The sequence below is a fragment of the Lemur catta genome, chromosome 2, assembly GCF_020740605.2.
Source record: "Lemur catta isolate mLemCat1 chromosome 2, mLemCat1.pri, whole genome shotgun sequence".
In the NCBI taxonomy this organism is placed as follows: domain Eukaryota; kingdom Metazoa; phylum Chordata; class Mammalia; order Primates; family Lemuridae; genus Lemur; species Lemur catta.
The window spans coordinates 134,868,599-134,885,685 of NC_059129.1; the positions used below are offsets into that span (position 1 = coordinate 134,868,599).

The 17,087-nt window shown below is 39.9% G+C and overlaps 1 protein-coding gene across 3 annotated transcripts in view; it reads left to right on the top strand.

The window, feature by feature from the left end:
• The window catches only part of ESR1 (estrogen receptor 1), a 343,123-nt gene that overhangs the window by 309,878 nt on the left and 16,158 nt on the right, over positions 1-17,087 (top strand). For all 3 annotated transcript variants that reach the window (XM_045544589.1, XM_045544588.1, XM_045544590.1), the window contains one exon: positions 4,821-4,954. In XM_045544589.1, the coding sequence (XP_045400545.1) occupies positions 4,821-4,954 (134 nt within the window). The remainder of the gene's footprint in view (positions 1-4,820; positions 4,955-17,087) is intronic.

The following is a 17,087-nucleotide window of genomic DNA, read 5'->3' on the forward strand; positions in this document are numbered from 1 at the left end:
AAGAGACGCTAATTGGTAACTTCATTTTGTAAGGCACATTTTGAAGATATATAAGCGCAGGTTTGGTCTGCACACCCTCACTAGAGTTATTTATTTCCTCTGTAGAGGAAGGGATACCTTAGGGCTTCTGAAAAACAGGCTTTCATTTTTATAGAGGAGAAACTTCCAGGACATGCCATGAGCATGTGCTCTTTCAAGTCCTGTCCCTTCCCCCATTACTTAAGTGCAAATGAACTGCATTTGAAGAGGGTACGTAGCAGAACAGGGTTCCCTGCAAGGGGATTTTGAGGTGCTCTAAAAACCAGACTGATGTGATCTGTGGAAGAGGTCACTGTTGCAGGCTGTCCCGTCTCACAGTGGGAGTCACAGGCTGGTCTGCTTGGTGAACTACTTCTCTTGATCTACAACTGAAGCTGGGCATCTTTGAAAAGCAAATCTTACTTTGCCATACCCCACGTGTTTGTCAGCCTCAGGAGCTCCCCATGGATTTAGATTAATCTTGTCTTATTACAGTAATGTCACCTCAGAGTCTTAGGAAGCACCTCACTTCCGATGCCGTCATTCATCCATGCCTGAACTTGAGTTAAATGCTCTTGGCTGATTTGCTCCTTAAAGTTAGTATGAAATATTTTTGTGGGACTTTGGAAATGAAGCCCTGACCACAATGTGTAATGACCTCAGTAGACAATGAAGGTGCCTTTGCCTCAGACGGGTGACAAGTGTCTATCTAATCTTCAAAGTCCACATAGATTTGTACCAGATTGTAGGTGGACAAAGCACGTTTTCACTGGGTCACATGGCAAGCCTTTTCCACTTTGTAGTAATGCTAGTGAGAGACCCACAGGTACCACGTAATCAGCCAGTCATTGAGATTCAGGCAACATTCTAGCGCTTTAGTAAAAACATCACTGGAGCCATCAAAGTACATATTTTTATTTATGACACAAATAGTGGATTGGCTGAAGTGTTTAGCCCAATTGAGTTGTTCCCATTGAAAAAGATAGTGACTTTATTCGCATGGAGATGTCAGTGTAAACTTCTTCTAGCCTCTTATAGCACGGCTTAGAACTGCATTGAGTATCCCCCAGAGGCCTTCAAAGTTCCAACTCACACCACCAAAACATGAAGCACGTATGTTTGCATGGAAGGCAGCCTCCAGAGTCCTCCTGTTGTAACGTCTCTACGATGAACAGTCAATGTATGTCTCCTCCACAGCCCCTACAGGGAAACACACAGAGACACACACGCAGAGTGAGAACTGAATTGAGAGTCTGGGGTGTGCACCATCCCCACGGGCACAGTCTGCGGCTCCTAATGTGTACTGCAGAGCAAGCATCGTACTGTTGATGGGTAATAATTGCTGGTTAGAAATAACAGGATATCCAGTGAGAAGATGCTGAGGAAAACAGACTCTTGCTGGAAGAGTTAAGCACGAGCTCCTTATGGGAAAATGTGGGAGACCATTGAAAAGGAGCAAGAAGAAAGGAGAATTGTTAAGATGCCACTTTCTCAGTTTCTGCACTGAACTTTTGCTCACAGCAGGTGCAGGCATGCTTCCTCCCACACAGAGGCGCCCCTGCCGGTGTGCAGTCTGTTACGTAAACAGAGACTTTATACTGAGAAAGGAACATTTCTCTATTTTGGCTATGAGTTATTTTTAAAGCTTCATCTTCCAAACATTTTCCTCTATCCTTGTTTATTTTTTCACTAGAAAGAAGATATACTACTTTTAAAAAAAAATTCAACCACAAGAGAAGAAAAACCCATTTCTAGCGCGCTCTCCCCACACAAGGCCAACTGACCCTTTGGTATGACTACTCTCTCATTCCATGTTGAGCAGTGTGGCTTTTGAAGTTTCTTCTCTGCTTATACAGAGCTTCCATGAATCCGTATTTCCACAGTCAAAGCAAAATGCACTTGGCAATTGTTTTCTGGACATTTCAAGTTAAAAGGCCAACTTCTCCCTTGACATATTTGCATCTTTCTATTTATCAATATATCTATAGCTAATACTTCAACAGAGTCCCTACTGTGTGCCACACTCCATTCTCATTACTTTACATAAAAACTCATTTAACTTTACCTGAGAATACTATGATAATTGCTTCAATATTGTCATAGGTTGAATTTGGGGAGATGGATATTAGATGCAAGAGTTTTTTTTTTTTTTTTTAATACCTTTTCTGGGGAATGTATCCCATTGTATTGCAACTGCCCCTATCCTTGTCTATCTTGCTCCCATTCTAGATCTCCTTATTAACAATGTCCATGATTTTCTTCTCTGTACCTTAATGTTGAGCACAAGTACTGATATGCAATAGGCCCTCTAAATCCTGTTCAATGAATTAAAGTAGACTAAGAATGGAAAACAGAAAAGTTCTTGTTGGTAGGCAATGGGGTTTGACGTAACAGTTTTGAGTCCTAATTTTTTTCATTTGGAAAATGGAAAAAATAATGCTAATCTTAGAGGTCGGTTGTAAGAAGTAAATGAACATATCAAAAGTACCAAGCATATTTCAAGTCAGTCTGAAATAGATGGTGTGTTCCATACATGATTGTTAAGAAAATTAAATAGCTTCCTGGAAAAAATATTAAGCTCAATTTCTGTCTTATATCTTACACAAAAATAAATCCCAAATGATGGTTGCAAAACTCTGTGAATATACTAGAATCTGTTGACTTTTACTCTTTAAATGGGTGAATTATATGGCATGTGATTATATCTCAATAAAGTTGTCATAAAAATGAATAAATCCAAGAAGATCAAAGATTTAAACATAAAAACATGAAAGTATAGTAGAAGAAAACATAAGATAATTTTTTATATGTTATTGGAAGGGGAGTGACCTTTTCAAGCAAGACATACTGTTCTGGAGCCATAAATTAAAAGTTTGATAAATTTAATTCTCTAACAATTAAATATTTAGCAGAAGAAAATACCAGAAAAAAATCAAAATAAAAACATAACAAACCATGAAAAAACATTAAAAATACATTTGGCAAAGGGCTAATTCCTTTAATAAATAAAGAGCTCTTAAGAAGCAATGTGAAAGCAGCTGGGTATGATGGTTCACACCTATAATTCTAGAGCTTTAGGAGGCTGAGTCAGGATAATCACTTGAGGCCAGGAGTTCAAGACCAGCCTGAGCAACATAGAGAGGTCTTGCCTCTAAAAAATAACATTTAAAAATTAGTTGAGTGTGGTGGCATCCACCTGGAGTCCCAGATACTTGGGAACCTGAGGCAGGGGAATCACTCGAGCCCAGGAGTTTCAGGTTACAGTGAGCTGTGACCGGCCCACTGCACTCCAGCCTGGGCGACAGAGTGAGACCCCCATCTCTTAAAAAAAAAAAAAATCAATCAATCAATGTGAAAATGACCAATAACTCAATAGAAAAATATGGGCAAAAGACAAGAACTGGCAGCTCAAAGAAAGCTTATACCAATATATGCCACAAACAACAGCCTGTTGGTATAAGCTCTTTGAAAGCAATGTTTGAACTATCAAAATTAAAAATACATAAGTTCTTTGATCTAACAAGTCTACTTCTAGGAATTTTTTCTATAGCTATCTGTAAATGTGTCCAAAGACATAAACATAAGGATAGTCATTGAATGGAATGTTTATAACAGCAAAATACTTGAAATAAAACTAAATGTCAATCAATAAAGATTAAATAAAGATGGTTAAATAAATTATAGCATTTTGTTCAGCTGTTAAAAGCATTTGATGAAGTAGTCTAAGATCTATTAATTAAAAACAAAACAAGGTACAAAACAATGCATTTAGTGTTCATGTTTAAATGTTTACACATTTCACAAATATGTTTGCATGTGTACAGACTATTTTAACTGTTTCCTGACCCCCCTCAAACACATCATGCCCAAAATTCAACTTGTGAACAAAAATTGGATGAATTCCTTTCATGTGTAGTATCATGTAAATTCTGTAGTAAATTCAATAAAAAGATACTGACACCTGCATTTTTAAATATTACATATTATGAACCTTTGGGTTTGCTTATTTAATAGGTGCAACTACTAACGTCAAACTCTTGATGCCAAGGGAAAAAGCCTGAACTTTTTATAATGATGTAAGACATCTTTAATCACCTGAAATTTTCTTATTTTTCAAGATTCATCTCCTGTCTCCTCACCTCCAACACACTGTTCCATGTTCTTTCATGCTGCTCTTTCTTTCCATGTTTAGGATCCTCTTTCAAGGGTGTGTTCACACCTTTGCTTGATGAAATCCTACATTCTCTTAAAGTGTCAACTCAAATGCCACTTCCTAGGAATATTCTTACCTACCATCCTCTGTGACACCAGTGCACCCCGCCCAACCATCCATAGTTACCATAGTTTTTCTTGTACTTCAAAAGCACCTTGAAGCACATCTATTGGGACGTGTTACATTAGTCGAAGGCCATGAGCATCTTGAGATAGAGGCCCTGTTTTTATTCCCATAACTACCACAATGCCCAGAATACAAATCAACAAACATTCATTAGAAAAATCATTTACCTGAATCCTAATCATTTTTGATTACCTGTAGGTTGAAGAACTTCATATTTTTAACATGACAGACTTGGGGATTGAACAGAACATCTCTTCTAAGAATTTGAAATGAGAATATTTTATTGATGGAAAACCATTTTTTGTCTTGCCTTCTAGAATTCAAGTGAATGTTCGTGCTCCATGAAGAGAATGAGCAGCAGTTTTTGTTACTGATTTGGAGGCAGTAGATTTTTATGACTTTATCATGTCTTGTGGAAGCTTTTCTGTCCTTTAACCCTTTTTTTTGGGCTGTGTTTTCATAGGAACCAGGGGAAATGTGTAGAGGGCATGGTGGAGATCTTTGACATGTTGCTGGCTACATCGTCTCGGTTCCGTATGATGAATCTGCAGGGAGAGGAGTTTGTGTGCCTCAAATCTATCATTTTGCTTAATTCTGGTGAGTTGATAACATGAGAGAACTTGATTCTGGATGAAATATTTATTTGTATTTTCAACCAGATACAATCTACCCACTACCAAGGCATAATGTCGTAAATTGAAAGAAACTACTGGCACATATTTAAAATAATCTATTGTCATTATAGATTACTTAGAGTGGTAGAACTGTGTTTGCCAAATAGCTGAATGAAAAAAATGATCATTGGACATTAAATCAAATGACCTTTTTGTTGAAATATTTATATTTTTCCAAAGATATGGGGATGTTTTTCTTAAAATGGTACATGTATATAGACGTATGTCTGTTGCTAGTTATTTGTCTAGATAGTTATTTGAGACAGACCATGTTTCTGGTCAAAACTATTAACTAAAAATTTAATTGGCTTAGAGATGGAAAAACCTGGTCCTAAAATGAAGGAACGAAGGAGCATGGAATAGAGTAAAATTGGTCCAGCTGAAAGAACATTTTCCATTTGGTCAATGGAGTCTAATTCCACTGTCCCCTCCTATTTATTCATTCGAGAAAGCTTAGCTAAGAGCGGCATCTTTTTTTTTTTTTTTTTTAGTGAGGTTGGCTGTTGTATAAAGAGTCACTCCAGGTCACCCAGATGGAAACTATGGTTCAGCCAGAATTAGCACCGTGACTCCTCCCAGGCTCTCAGTATTTGGACCTAAGCACTAGCTCTACAGCCTGGGGGACCTGGATCCCACAAATGGGTGTCAGCTGCTCATGAGATGCCCTTAACCTGGACCTTCCCCCTCCTCCAGCCCCACTTCATGCCTCATCCCTCATCCCACATGGAAATTGTAGCTATTTTGAAGCCCTAGGCCCGATTTAGTTTCTTACACCATTAGATACAGTCTCAGATTCCTCGGTAGCTGAACTGCAGTTGCACGGATCACACACGGAGAATCAGCACTTCCTTCTCTTTTCACTGGGTTTTGTCTCTCCCTGTTGCATGCCAATCCCTTCCCACCTCCCCTGACAATTTTCCACTTCTCCTCCCCACCGATGCTAGTAACCTATGTTGCTTAATGGTTATCACCGTAATCATTCTCACTTATCAACGATAAAGGAAATCTGTACTATTACACTAGGCAAGGGCTGAATGACAGAATGAAGTCCCATGAAAAATAATGGGACGTACACTAAGGAAGTGATTACCACCACATTCAAGTTTCTGGGCCCACTCACAGGCATTGTGCTTTTCATTTTGGGCATTTGTCCTGTACGTTGAAGGGTCCAGATCCCACAATGGCTCTTTATCGGATGAGTGTTCTGGGAGCAGTGCCACTCGGCTGCACGGTGCCAGGTCCTGAACCTGCTCCTTCTTTGGTGGAGGGCTGGCGCGTGCCGACGGCTGTCATGTGAGCAGTCTGGTAACTTCAGGGAAAGCAGGCCTATCAAGTGCTGGGACTTGTTTTTCCCCACTTTCACCGGGAAAAAGTATCCCACCCAGGAAGTGAGATCAGCCAGAGTTGCATAATCAACACAGGTGGATGCTCTGATCTTGGTAATCAAGAATATTTCCCTGAGATCCATAAAACCTTTTCCTGCATTATTGTTCTGTTTCTGTTCCTATTTTAGGGTGGGGTTTTAAAAAATATATTATATAAAAAAGTCAAGGCTTTTGCCATCAAAACATTGGATTCATAGACCCAGGCTTTTTGCAGCTCAGGGGGAAAAACCTTCCAGCCCTCACAAGAAAGTCTTTTATTAAAGACTGGCACTGGAACCTCAAGACTGTACTGCCCAGGGCAGGATTTGGCCTCCCTCTGACTCCTTCTCACACTAGTTACACTTTCGTGCCCTGTCCTTCCTCCTTGACTTCTTTCTGAGAATTTTCTGTGCACTTCCTTGCTCTTGAAGGGCTGGAACACTGTTTTGGAAATACGAGGCTCTGTATACTGACAGTTTGCAGTTGTCTTTTTCATGAGATAACAGGCGGCAGCTCGTCTTTTCCATCAAGGACGGTGCTGCTGGCTCAGGAGAGCAGTAACCACGCAGAAGCAGCCTCTCAACCCTGTGCAAAGTGAAACCACTCTTTTCACTACAAAATTTAACTACATTTTAGAAAAGCAGGTCTGCCGCTGAGCATGGCTCCTAGTGTCTCATATTGTTCCTGAAAAACAGAATCAAAGAGGACAAGGCTCTGAAACACAATGGCATGGTGCTAGGAGCCTTTTTCAGAGTAAAAAAGAAATCAGTCAGATGAAGAATACCACACGCAATGTTTTTTCCCCCGCAACCAGAGATAATGGAGTTTTCTAAAAACTCAACCAATGCACGGCTCTTATCTGGGGAAAGTCTTTACCTATCATGAGACGAATTACAAAGTGACTCCGAGTCCAGGAATCTCTGGCAGAAGCCAAGCTGGAAGCAATTCAGGAAACCTGAGCTAGAAGATGCCTTTCTGACATCCGGGAAACAAAACCTCAGTGTATGGCAGGACTTAAGGTTTTGTGTTGAGCCCCACTGGCCAAAGTCAGAGGAGGCTGGGTTTATATTGGCCCTTATTTGGGGGTTGAGGCACGAGAGGAATTGAAAGGTTGTTGTGAGGACCTGCTAGGAATGTCTTTCTGGAAGTTTTGAGAGGGTCTCCCAAATGTCAAAATTTCCATGGGAAGCCCTCTTCACAGCTGTCTGGGAGGGGGAGATACTTGTCATAATTTCTGCCTCATTTAGAATAATTTATTGCTTTGCTTCCAAAAGCCTAGATTCATCCATAGGACAAATACTGTTTGTTTTTCCACTCCACATCAAAGGACAGAGGCACTCCTGATTAATCCAAAGATGCCAACTTCAAGGCATTCTGAGAACTAGCTGGACAGAGCTCAAGAGGAGGGCAAGTAAGAACAGAGCAGATGAGCTGAGGGCAAAAGCCGGGGAGGCAGCAGCGGCAGAGGACGGCTGGGAGCCGGAGCTGCAAAGGGGGCTGAGGAGGAGGCTGTTTGGCCTGGGAGTCATAGCTTTCTGCCTGGTGGGACTTCAGTTTTCCTTCCCAATTCAAATATTTCCAATTCTTCTAAGCCCAGCTCACTTTATTCAGAAAGTCTTGCTACTACCCAAGTCTATTATGAATTCTTTTCTCTAGACTTTTTTGATTCTTAAAGTCAATACCACACAAGCTAGCATTTGGTTAGTTGGTTGATGATTTCATTCGTTTATTCAATAATTGAACATTTACTGAGTTCCTACTATGAACTTTGTGCTAAAGATAGAAAAATGAATGTCGCAGTTTTGTGCTTTTATTTTTTCTTAAGTTTTTTTATTTTTTAAATTTCAACCTGGAATCTTCCCTGGTTCTTTATGTAAGTGTTTCCTAATTTCCTTATAAACTATTTATACTTTTTTGTATTCCTCACAGTCTTTAGCCTTGTGACTGCCAACAGATATTACACCATTCAGTCTTTTGATAGATGCTCATTTGCTGGTCATGGCCAGAAGGACCTAGAAAGTCCTTATTTTTCCCATGTTCTTCCTACTGTTCTGAAACATATCATCCTTTTTGGTGCTCTATAGATCTAGATAATATCAAATTATTAAGTGGAAAAAATAATACCCATCTCCTTAGGCTATTGTGGGTAAAGGGGAAATTTCGTACAAAGTGTCTAATGCAGTTCATGGAGCACATTAGGCCTTTAGTCAATGACAGCATCACCCTCGCTGATGAGAATCCCTGGCTTAAACTGAGTGGGTTCGTGTCATTTTCCGATATCATTAAGTGCTTCAGTTTAAAACCCTCCAGCTAGACTTACAAAAAAACTGTGGCGACTCAAGGGTAACAACAGCAAGAGAGAATAGTCTATGGCCATTATCCTGAGACTGTGTTAATTGTGCTACTTAATCACGTTTAGAAAAATTCTAGAGCAAGATTTCTCTCAGGGATGACAACGCATTGTGATTTGAACATTAATGTTGAAAGAAAGGCCTTGATGCAAACTCGGTGGTGAACCACTGCGGAATTACTGTGTGTTTCTTCGTAGCCTTGTAAACCCTCAGAATATACTCCTAGGCAGAAAATCAGTCTTTCAGTGAATGTTTTTCAAGGCTCAGAAAAATTCATGTGTGAAAGCTCTATATGTATAAATCAACAATCTCTAATGAACGGTTTAGCCTTCAAATTCAATTGAATAATTATTTTACCCCTTTTCTGAACCCCTGGTGACTTTGTCCAACCAGCTTCCTGGAGAGCAGGTCAAGCCCTCCTCCCAGCCCCTGTCCTCTGTGTTTAACCGTAGGTCCTCTCCCCTCTCCTGACCCACAAGCCAACTCCAGTTTCCCAGAAGTCTTCTCCGTGCCTGCCAGGCCCCCGCAGGCCCACTGGTTACTCCTGAAACGCCTTATGCTTTTGAAATGTTACTGTAGCCTTAATTACCTGTTCATCCAAAACTGATCTTCAGACAGCATTTCCCTTTCAACTGATGGACTAAGAAAGAGGAATAATTCACAGGCACTTAAAAATCTGAGGTGAAAAGTTAAGGGAAAACAGAATACTAGAAAGAATTATGGCAACATCTCCGAAGAACATACCCTGGTGTTCATTTGGTGAAAAAAGGGATCTGGAATGTCTAGCAGGAGTGTTATATATTAAACATAAACATAAAACGGTGCCAGCTGCCACCTGTCATCTAGGTCTGCTTTGTCACTGTGGTGTATCTTGTCATCGTGGTACCCTCATGAAACATATGGTGCTGAAGCTAGTGACGTCCTGTGTTCATCCTGTGGCCGCACATGAATTATTTCATCATTAATTTTAATAAATTCTCATCACAAAGAATATTTCTTCTCTCTGGAGCTGGGTTATTTGCACTCACTTCATGTTATTAACAATTACTCAGAGCATTTATATTTTTAACTTTAGAAATAAGACAATGATTCAGAGAGTCTCTATATTTAGATGAAAGAACATTTTTAAACCATATTGACTGTAAACATTGAGGATCATTAATTCTCAGCAGTTGAGGGTTTATGACAAGAGCAGGCCTTGGAAATTGCAAATGGGCATATTTTCAGGTATGCACACTGTTGTCACATTGAAGGAGATTTGATTGTATTATCTCTTGAATTTCTTTATAATGCCACGCTTCCTCTCCAGCGAGCCTGCCCGTTGTCACTGTTTTATGATAAATGGCACTTCATAGTTATTAAGCGGTTCACTGTCTCCTTCTCTGGCTGAACGGGTTCTGTAGGCAACCCACGCAACTTTTGGAGCCTTTCCCTGCTACCAACTGCTGGTGTTGCCTTAAACAAGCCCCGTGGCCAATGTCAGTGTCCTGAAAATGTGGCGTGGCGTGGACTGTGTTGTCAGAGAGGTCTGGTATTCCAGAGAAGCAACTCTGCCACTTCCTTGGTGGCAGACGCCCTTCGATAAGCAGCTTCCCTGAGCATTCCTGTGTGGAAATGCTAAGGCAGGATTTCACATCTGCCTTTGGGGGTTAAGAGATTGCATTCTCACAACAAAGATGTCCTTGTGAATAGAATTGCCTCAGGCCCCAGACAGGATGGATTTGGTCCTGCATCTTGTTGCAGAGATTTCTTGGAACCTCTGAGCATCGGGGAAACCAACAAAGTGCCTGTAGCCTGGGAAAGACATGGGGAGTTTTAACATGAATTTATGAGAGGGGCAAAAGGCAGCAGATGTTGGGAGCCTGGGAATCCCTCCAGTGTTCTGGATGTTAGAAGCAGTTTTCTATTCATGTTCAGAACCTCAGAAGGAGAAGCTGCATGTCATTTTGTGCTCTCAAGAGAACCAACAAGGTGGGGCTGGTGCCTCCCAGGTCTTTGATGGCTACTTTTTCCTACCTTCTCTAGGGTCCGGAAATTAAGTCAAATTGGCATTATGTTTGAAAAATGTATGGAGCCCCTTTCTTTCTTATTTTGCATGCTCTAAATCCTCACTGAACAAGGAAAAGTATCTTGGGGGAAAGAAAAATCCACTCATTAAAAACAATATTTTATTTTATTTCTAGGATCAGGAAATGAGTGGGATTTTGTTGTTGTTGTCTCATGGTTTTCTTTGGTTCAAGGGTCAGAACACTCATAGACGATGGTTCAGTATGCCGGGCAGAAGGGCAGAGGGAAAGGGACCCAAGGCCTTTCAAAACACAGAGCCTGACTGTAGCTCTAGGCCTTTGAGTAGAGCAGGGAGATCTTGACTCCAAAGTCTTCGCAGGATAGTAGATTGCTTAATATTTTCCCTTTGAAGACATTTTCTACCTTTTACTTTATAGCTACTTTTTAGGTTTTATTTTTCTTCTGGCACATAAGAAGAAAATGCCACTTATTCCCCTAGTGCTGAATTAAAATGTTCTTAGCATTACAATGTTGTTTAAATGTGAAGGAACATATTTTTTATTTAAATGGACAACTGAGTATAAGTTCCAAATGCTTATGGCTCTTGTATAAGTATAAAAGCAAAACAAATTCACAAATGAAATACAAACCAAAAGGTAAACTGACAGTAACAATGTTTTGCAGAAATTACGTTGCTGTTTGCAACATGCGTGGAGCAACATGCCTGGTCCCTTTGCATCTGAGATGGAAGTCTACCAAGGGCTCAGGCCATGAGTGGGTTCTCCCACCACTTGTCTGTGCTCAGAACTATCGCAAAACCTTTGCTTGTGCAGTGTGCTGTGGCATCATGTGGTTTTGGCAGGAACACATCATTTATATACTTTGTTTGCTTCTGTTCTGTATTTATTAGATACTTAAAATATAACTGCTAGATTTTAAGATATTAATAAGCATTGGTGAAAAATGTGTTACTTAGGAAACAGTTCAGGATTATATGGATTATCTAGATTGGTCTCTGTACTGACCATACATTTTTTCATCATGGGAAGAGAGTATTTGAAAAAAATCCCTGTGTGAGGACCCACCCCTGAGAGATTCCTATGTGATTGGTCCAGAGCGGCACCTGAATATCAATGCTTGTTTAAAACTCCTCACCAAGACTCAAATTTGTGACCAGTATTGAGAACCATTGATCTAACGGATGCAGAACATTCTGATATTAACATCTTGATATCTTTTAGAATATCATTAAGACAAAAACATAAAATTTTAAAATTCTAAAAGACAATGTAAAGGCCTTAAATCCATCTTTAATTCTCAGGACTGTGGGAAAACTACTAGTGTAGATCATAAAATTTCTGCTAAAATAAAACAATTCTCTAGTATATTGCAAAATGAACCATTCTGCATTCTGCTCATGCTGGAACTGTGCCTAGCACCGGGGGCATAGAAATGACTAAGGTCTACTTTTTCCATGGACTGGCTGGGCAGGGGGCACAGACAATTAACCAATTATTTTAATATACTGAGTTGAGGGCTGTAATAAAGGTAAGCATTAAGTGCTGTAGAGACCTAACCGTAGGGTTCTTAGCTGGACTGATGCTTTAGCTGAGTGTCAAGGATGAGTAGGATTAGCTGGACTCAGAGGGTAAACTTTATCCCTTTATACTTTATTACTAACTGTATAGGAAAGGGCGCACATGAATGTAATTTGTATCTTGCAATGTGGACCGTGAAGCAGAGGTGAGTACACACTGCTAGAAAGCTCTAGAGAGCAGACAGCATCCTCCCACTGAGCCGCTGCCCTCTGCTCTGAAAGACCCACGATCAGGAATTTCTACACAGGTCATATTATAATCATCTCTTTTTGAAGCATGTTATCTTCTTTCAGAGAATTTTTATTTTATTTTAGTATCTGTAGAGGTGCTTGTTGTGTTAATTTTAAGTGTTATGACTTACACAGACACTAACATTGTTGATGAACTGCTCTTACTCTGAGCAGCCAGGGTGTGTAAAGGGTTAGTATTTTGTGTCTTACCTTTTGGCTTTGGGTCTTTGCCATTGATTTTTTTAAAGTGATATTTGCAAAAAGAAAGATAAGAGTTGACTTGCTGTAAGTGTGTCAAGTGTATCTCTCTTTAAAACTCTTCTAGGAAAGAACAACTTGGCTCCTCCAAAGACTTTGTTTGCTCTGGGGTCTGGGGCTTTGCGAGATTGGCTTGCCCTTTCCTAGTCAGTAATGGCCTTGGAGGAAGCAGCTTAACGTGTGACCCCACCATCACTCTAGCCATGCCTTTCTCTGTTGATCAGGAGTTTCTGGTTCAAACAGTGCCCTGTCTAACCTCCCTGGGGCCCCAAGGATCCATGCGGTCTACTCTTTAGATTCTGTACATCGAAAGCAGACACTGGGCTTCGTGGTCCAGCTCAGAACAGGTAGTCAACTCCAAGGACAACTATGCATGAATGTCAGGAGGGAACTTGCAGGGGAAGTTTACTTAATCTTCAAAATTGGCATCAACAACAGTGATGAATGAAACCCAGAATGCAGAATTCATTTTCGTCTTGACAGGTGAAGCATCTACCTTTTCTCTTGGAATAGCGTAATGAATGCTACTCATTGAGTTCGTTAATGTACCCTTCACATTCAATGAAAGCCAGACACTCAGTACCTTCTAGCAAAACCTTAATGCTGCGTTTTCTTAGCATCCCACCTTGCAAGCCATGTGGGGACAATGTATTGTCCATCACTGAAGCTGACCTTCTTTTGTACTTAGATATGTAGCTTAGGTTATTGGTGACATGTCAGAGATATTTCCAACTGAGAAAATTATTGCAGAAGCTTTGGTAACAAATTTGTTAGCTCCATTTCCTGCTGAAACAACAAGCCTTGAAGAGTTTCAGAAATGTGAACAGCATTGGGGACGATAGAAATATGAAAACAGTAATAAGTAATGTCACTATAGCAAGCTCGTTATTCTTTGGAGAATCCATTCATCATTTGTGTTTCCCACTCAACAGTCCAGGCGTTGACAAAGCTCATGAAATAATAGGAAGGAAAGGGACTTTGATTTTGTATTTTCAATAGCATTTTCCTCCACCAAATTATGAAAGTAATACATACCCAAGGCAGAGAACTTGGAAAATATGGAAAAGCCACCAAGAAAAATAATCTCCCAAGTAATCACAATTTTACCACACAAAAGTGATCACAAAAGCTAACATTTTGGTGAAAATCCTTAATTAAAGAGACTCTTAGAAGATGCCTATTCACTTCTACCCCCTCCTTTCTCCACACCATTCTGCACCTTCTTTTGAAATGTGGAATTGCTCTGAAATCATTCCAGGAAAATTATTAGTTTTCTCAAATATCTCTGGAGGCAAGTCCATTGGCAGCCATTTCTAGTTCCTCACAGACCTTGAAGTTAGGAAATTCTTTGTGTAGCTTTTGAGCACTGGGCCAGAAGTGAGGGACGTTTGGGTACTAGTTCCAGCTCTGCCACTTATTTACCGACTGGCTGACCTCGGGCATGGCCCTGCCTACCGTCCCTCCAGCTGTAGCATCTGCTAGCTCTAGTTCCTTAACCTCCTGGAGCTTCTTTTTCCCAACAATTAAAATAATTGGACTGAATCAGTGGTTTCATTTGATTTTTTTTTTTTTTTTTTTTTTTTTTTGAGACAGAGTCTCACTTTTGTTGCCCGGGCTAGAGTGAGTGCCGTAGGGTCAGCCTAGCTCACAGCAACCTCAAACTCCTGGGCTTAAGCGATCCTACTGCCTCAGCCTCCCGAGTAGCTGGGACTACAGGCATATGCCACCATGCCCAGCTAATTTTTTCTGTATATATTTTTAGTTGTCCATATAATTTTCTTGCTATTTTTAGTAGAGACGGGGCCTCGCTCTTGCTCAGGTTGGTCTCGAACTCCTGACCTTGAGCGATTCACCCACCTCGCCCTCCCAGAGTGCTAGGATTACAGGCATGAGCCACCGTGCCCAGCCTTGATTTTTATTTTTACATTTTAAAACATTTATTTTTTAATAGATTTTATTTTTTACAACAGATTTAGATTCACAATAAAGTTGAGTGGCAAGTACAGAAAGTTCCCAGATAACCCCTGGTCCCACAAACACACAGCCTCCCTTGCTATCAACATCCCCCACCAGAGTGGTACATTTGTTATAGTCCATAAACCTACAGTGACACGCCATTATCACACAGTCCATACATTACATTAGGGTTCACTCCAGGTGTTAGACATTCTGTGGCTTTTGACAAATGTATCTATAATTGTAGTATCATACAGAATAATTTCACGGCCCTAAATCTCCTCTGTGGTCCTCCAATTTATTCCTCCCTCTGCCCAACTCCTGGCAACCACTGATCTTTTTACTATCTCCATAGTTTTGCCTTTTCCAGAATGTCATTTTTTCTGGATTTGAGTCTAGGTCAGGTGAGTGTTTAGTGATGTTTTAAAAACACATATATTCACACTAACACTGTTCATTGATTTGGCAGGGAATGAAGGAGTATCCTTTCCATGATTTATTTGTATGTTGCCTATTGGATTCATACAGTGTGTAGCCTTTTCAGATTGGCTTCTTTCACTTAGTGATGTGATGCATTTAAGTTTCCTCCATGTCTTTTCATGGCTTGATAACTCCTTTCTCTTTATAGCTGAATAGTATTCCATTGTCTGGATGTACCACAGTTTATTTATGCATTCACCTACTAAAAGATATTTCAGTTGCTTCCAAATTTTGGAAATGATGAATGAAGCCGCTATAAACATCCACGCACAGGTTTTTTGTGTGGACATAAATCTTCAGTTCCTTTGGGTAAATACTAAGGAGCACAGTTGCTGGATTGTACCATAAGAGTATGTTTAGTTTAGTAAGAAATTTCCAAACTGTCCTCCAAAGTGGCTGTATCATTTTGCATCCTGCTGGCAATAAATGAGTGTTCCTGTTGTTTGATATCCTTGCTAGCATTTGGTGGTGTCAGTATTCTGGATTTTGGCCATTCTAACAGGTGTGTAGTGGTATCTCATTGTTGTTTTAATTTGCATTTCTCTGATGACATAATGTGGAGCATCTTGTCATATGTTTATTTGCCATTTGTAAATATATATTCTTTGGTGAGGTGTCTGTTAAGGTCTTTGGCCCATTTTTCAATCAGGTTGTTTGTTTTCTTATTGTTGAGTTTTAAGAGTTCTTTAGGCTGGTCTGAAGGTAGTGAGTTATCTCACTTGATTGTTCACAGTCAGTTACAGATTGAACTCCTTGTTCTACTACTTTCCCCCCTCCTCACTACTGCACTTGACTAGTCTTTAAAAAATAAATAAATAAATAAATAAATAAATAAGAGTTCTTTGTATGTTTTGGATAAGAGTGCTTTCTCAGATATGCCTTTTGCAAACATTGCCTCCCGGTCTGTGGCTTGTCTTTTCATTCTCTGGAGATCAGTGATTTCTACACTTTTTTCTACTGAAGCTGAGTGTTACGGAAGCTCCAGGGTCACCAGAGAAGGGGGATATCGGGGAGAGCCCTAGTGAATTGGCTCTAGGGTGTCGCCCACATTTCTGTGGTTTTAATCAGATAATTTTGAATTCATCCAGTTTATATGTGGGGGTTTTACATGAGGTTCACTTTTTTTGCTTGCTTTAAAAGGGGTTTTGAGTCTCAAAATAACTTGAAAACTCCTGAACTAGATGATTTTAAGGCCCCTTTTAAATCCATAATTCTGGAATCTGTATCTCTATTTTTGCAATGTAATATAATCATTCCCTCCTTAAGAAAAAATGAGATAAACCTGTCACAAATAATCATGTGACACTTTTCCAATGCAGTTTTCAACCATTGTAATGCTCTTTTAAAATAATGGAACTGATATACCTAAAGAATATGTACCATCCACATGCCCATTTATCTCATGAAAATAGGAATTTTTGACACTACTTATCTTTTTCAAAATAACCAGAGAAAACACTCAGCCATTTTGATTCCATACCTAGGAAAAAGAGGGCAAATATATCTGAAGCTTTGTGGCTCAGGAGATAAACATGCAAATCAGAACTAAGAGGAGGCCACCTTCATTTGTTACTGACTGGTGCTGAACATCACAGACTATTTAAAAGCAGGCTGTTCGATTTGGGGTGACATAGACTTGTGCATATGAGCCAATTATAAATTTTTGGATCGTATGTCATTTTTTCTGGATTTGAGTTTGAGTCAAATGAGCGTTTAGTGATATTTTATAAACACATATATTCACACTTACAGTGTTCATTGATTTGGCAGGGAATGAAGCAGTATCTTTTCCATGATTTATTTGTATATTGC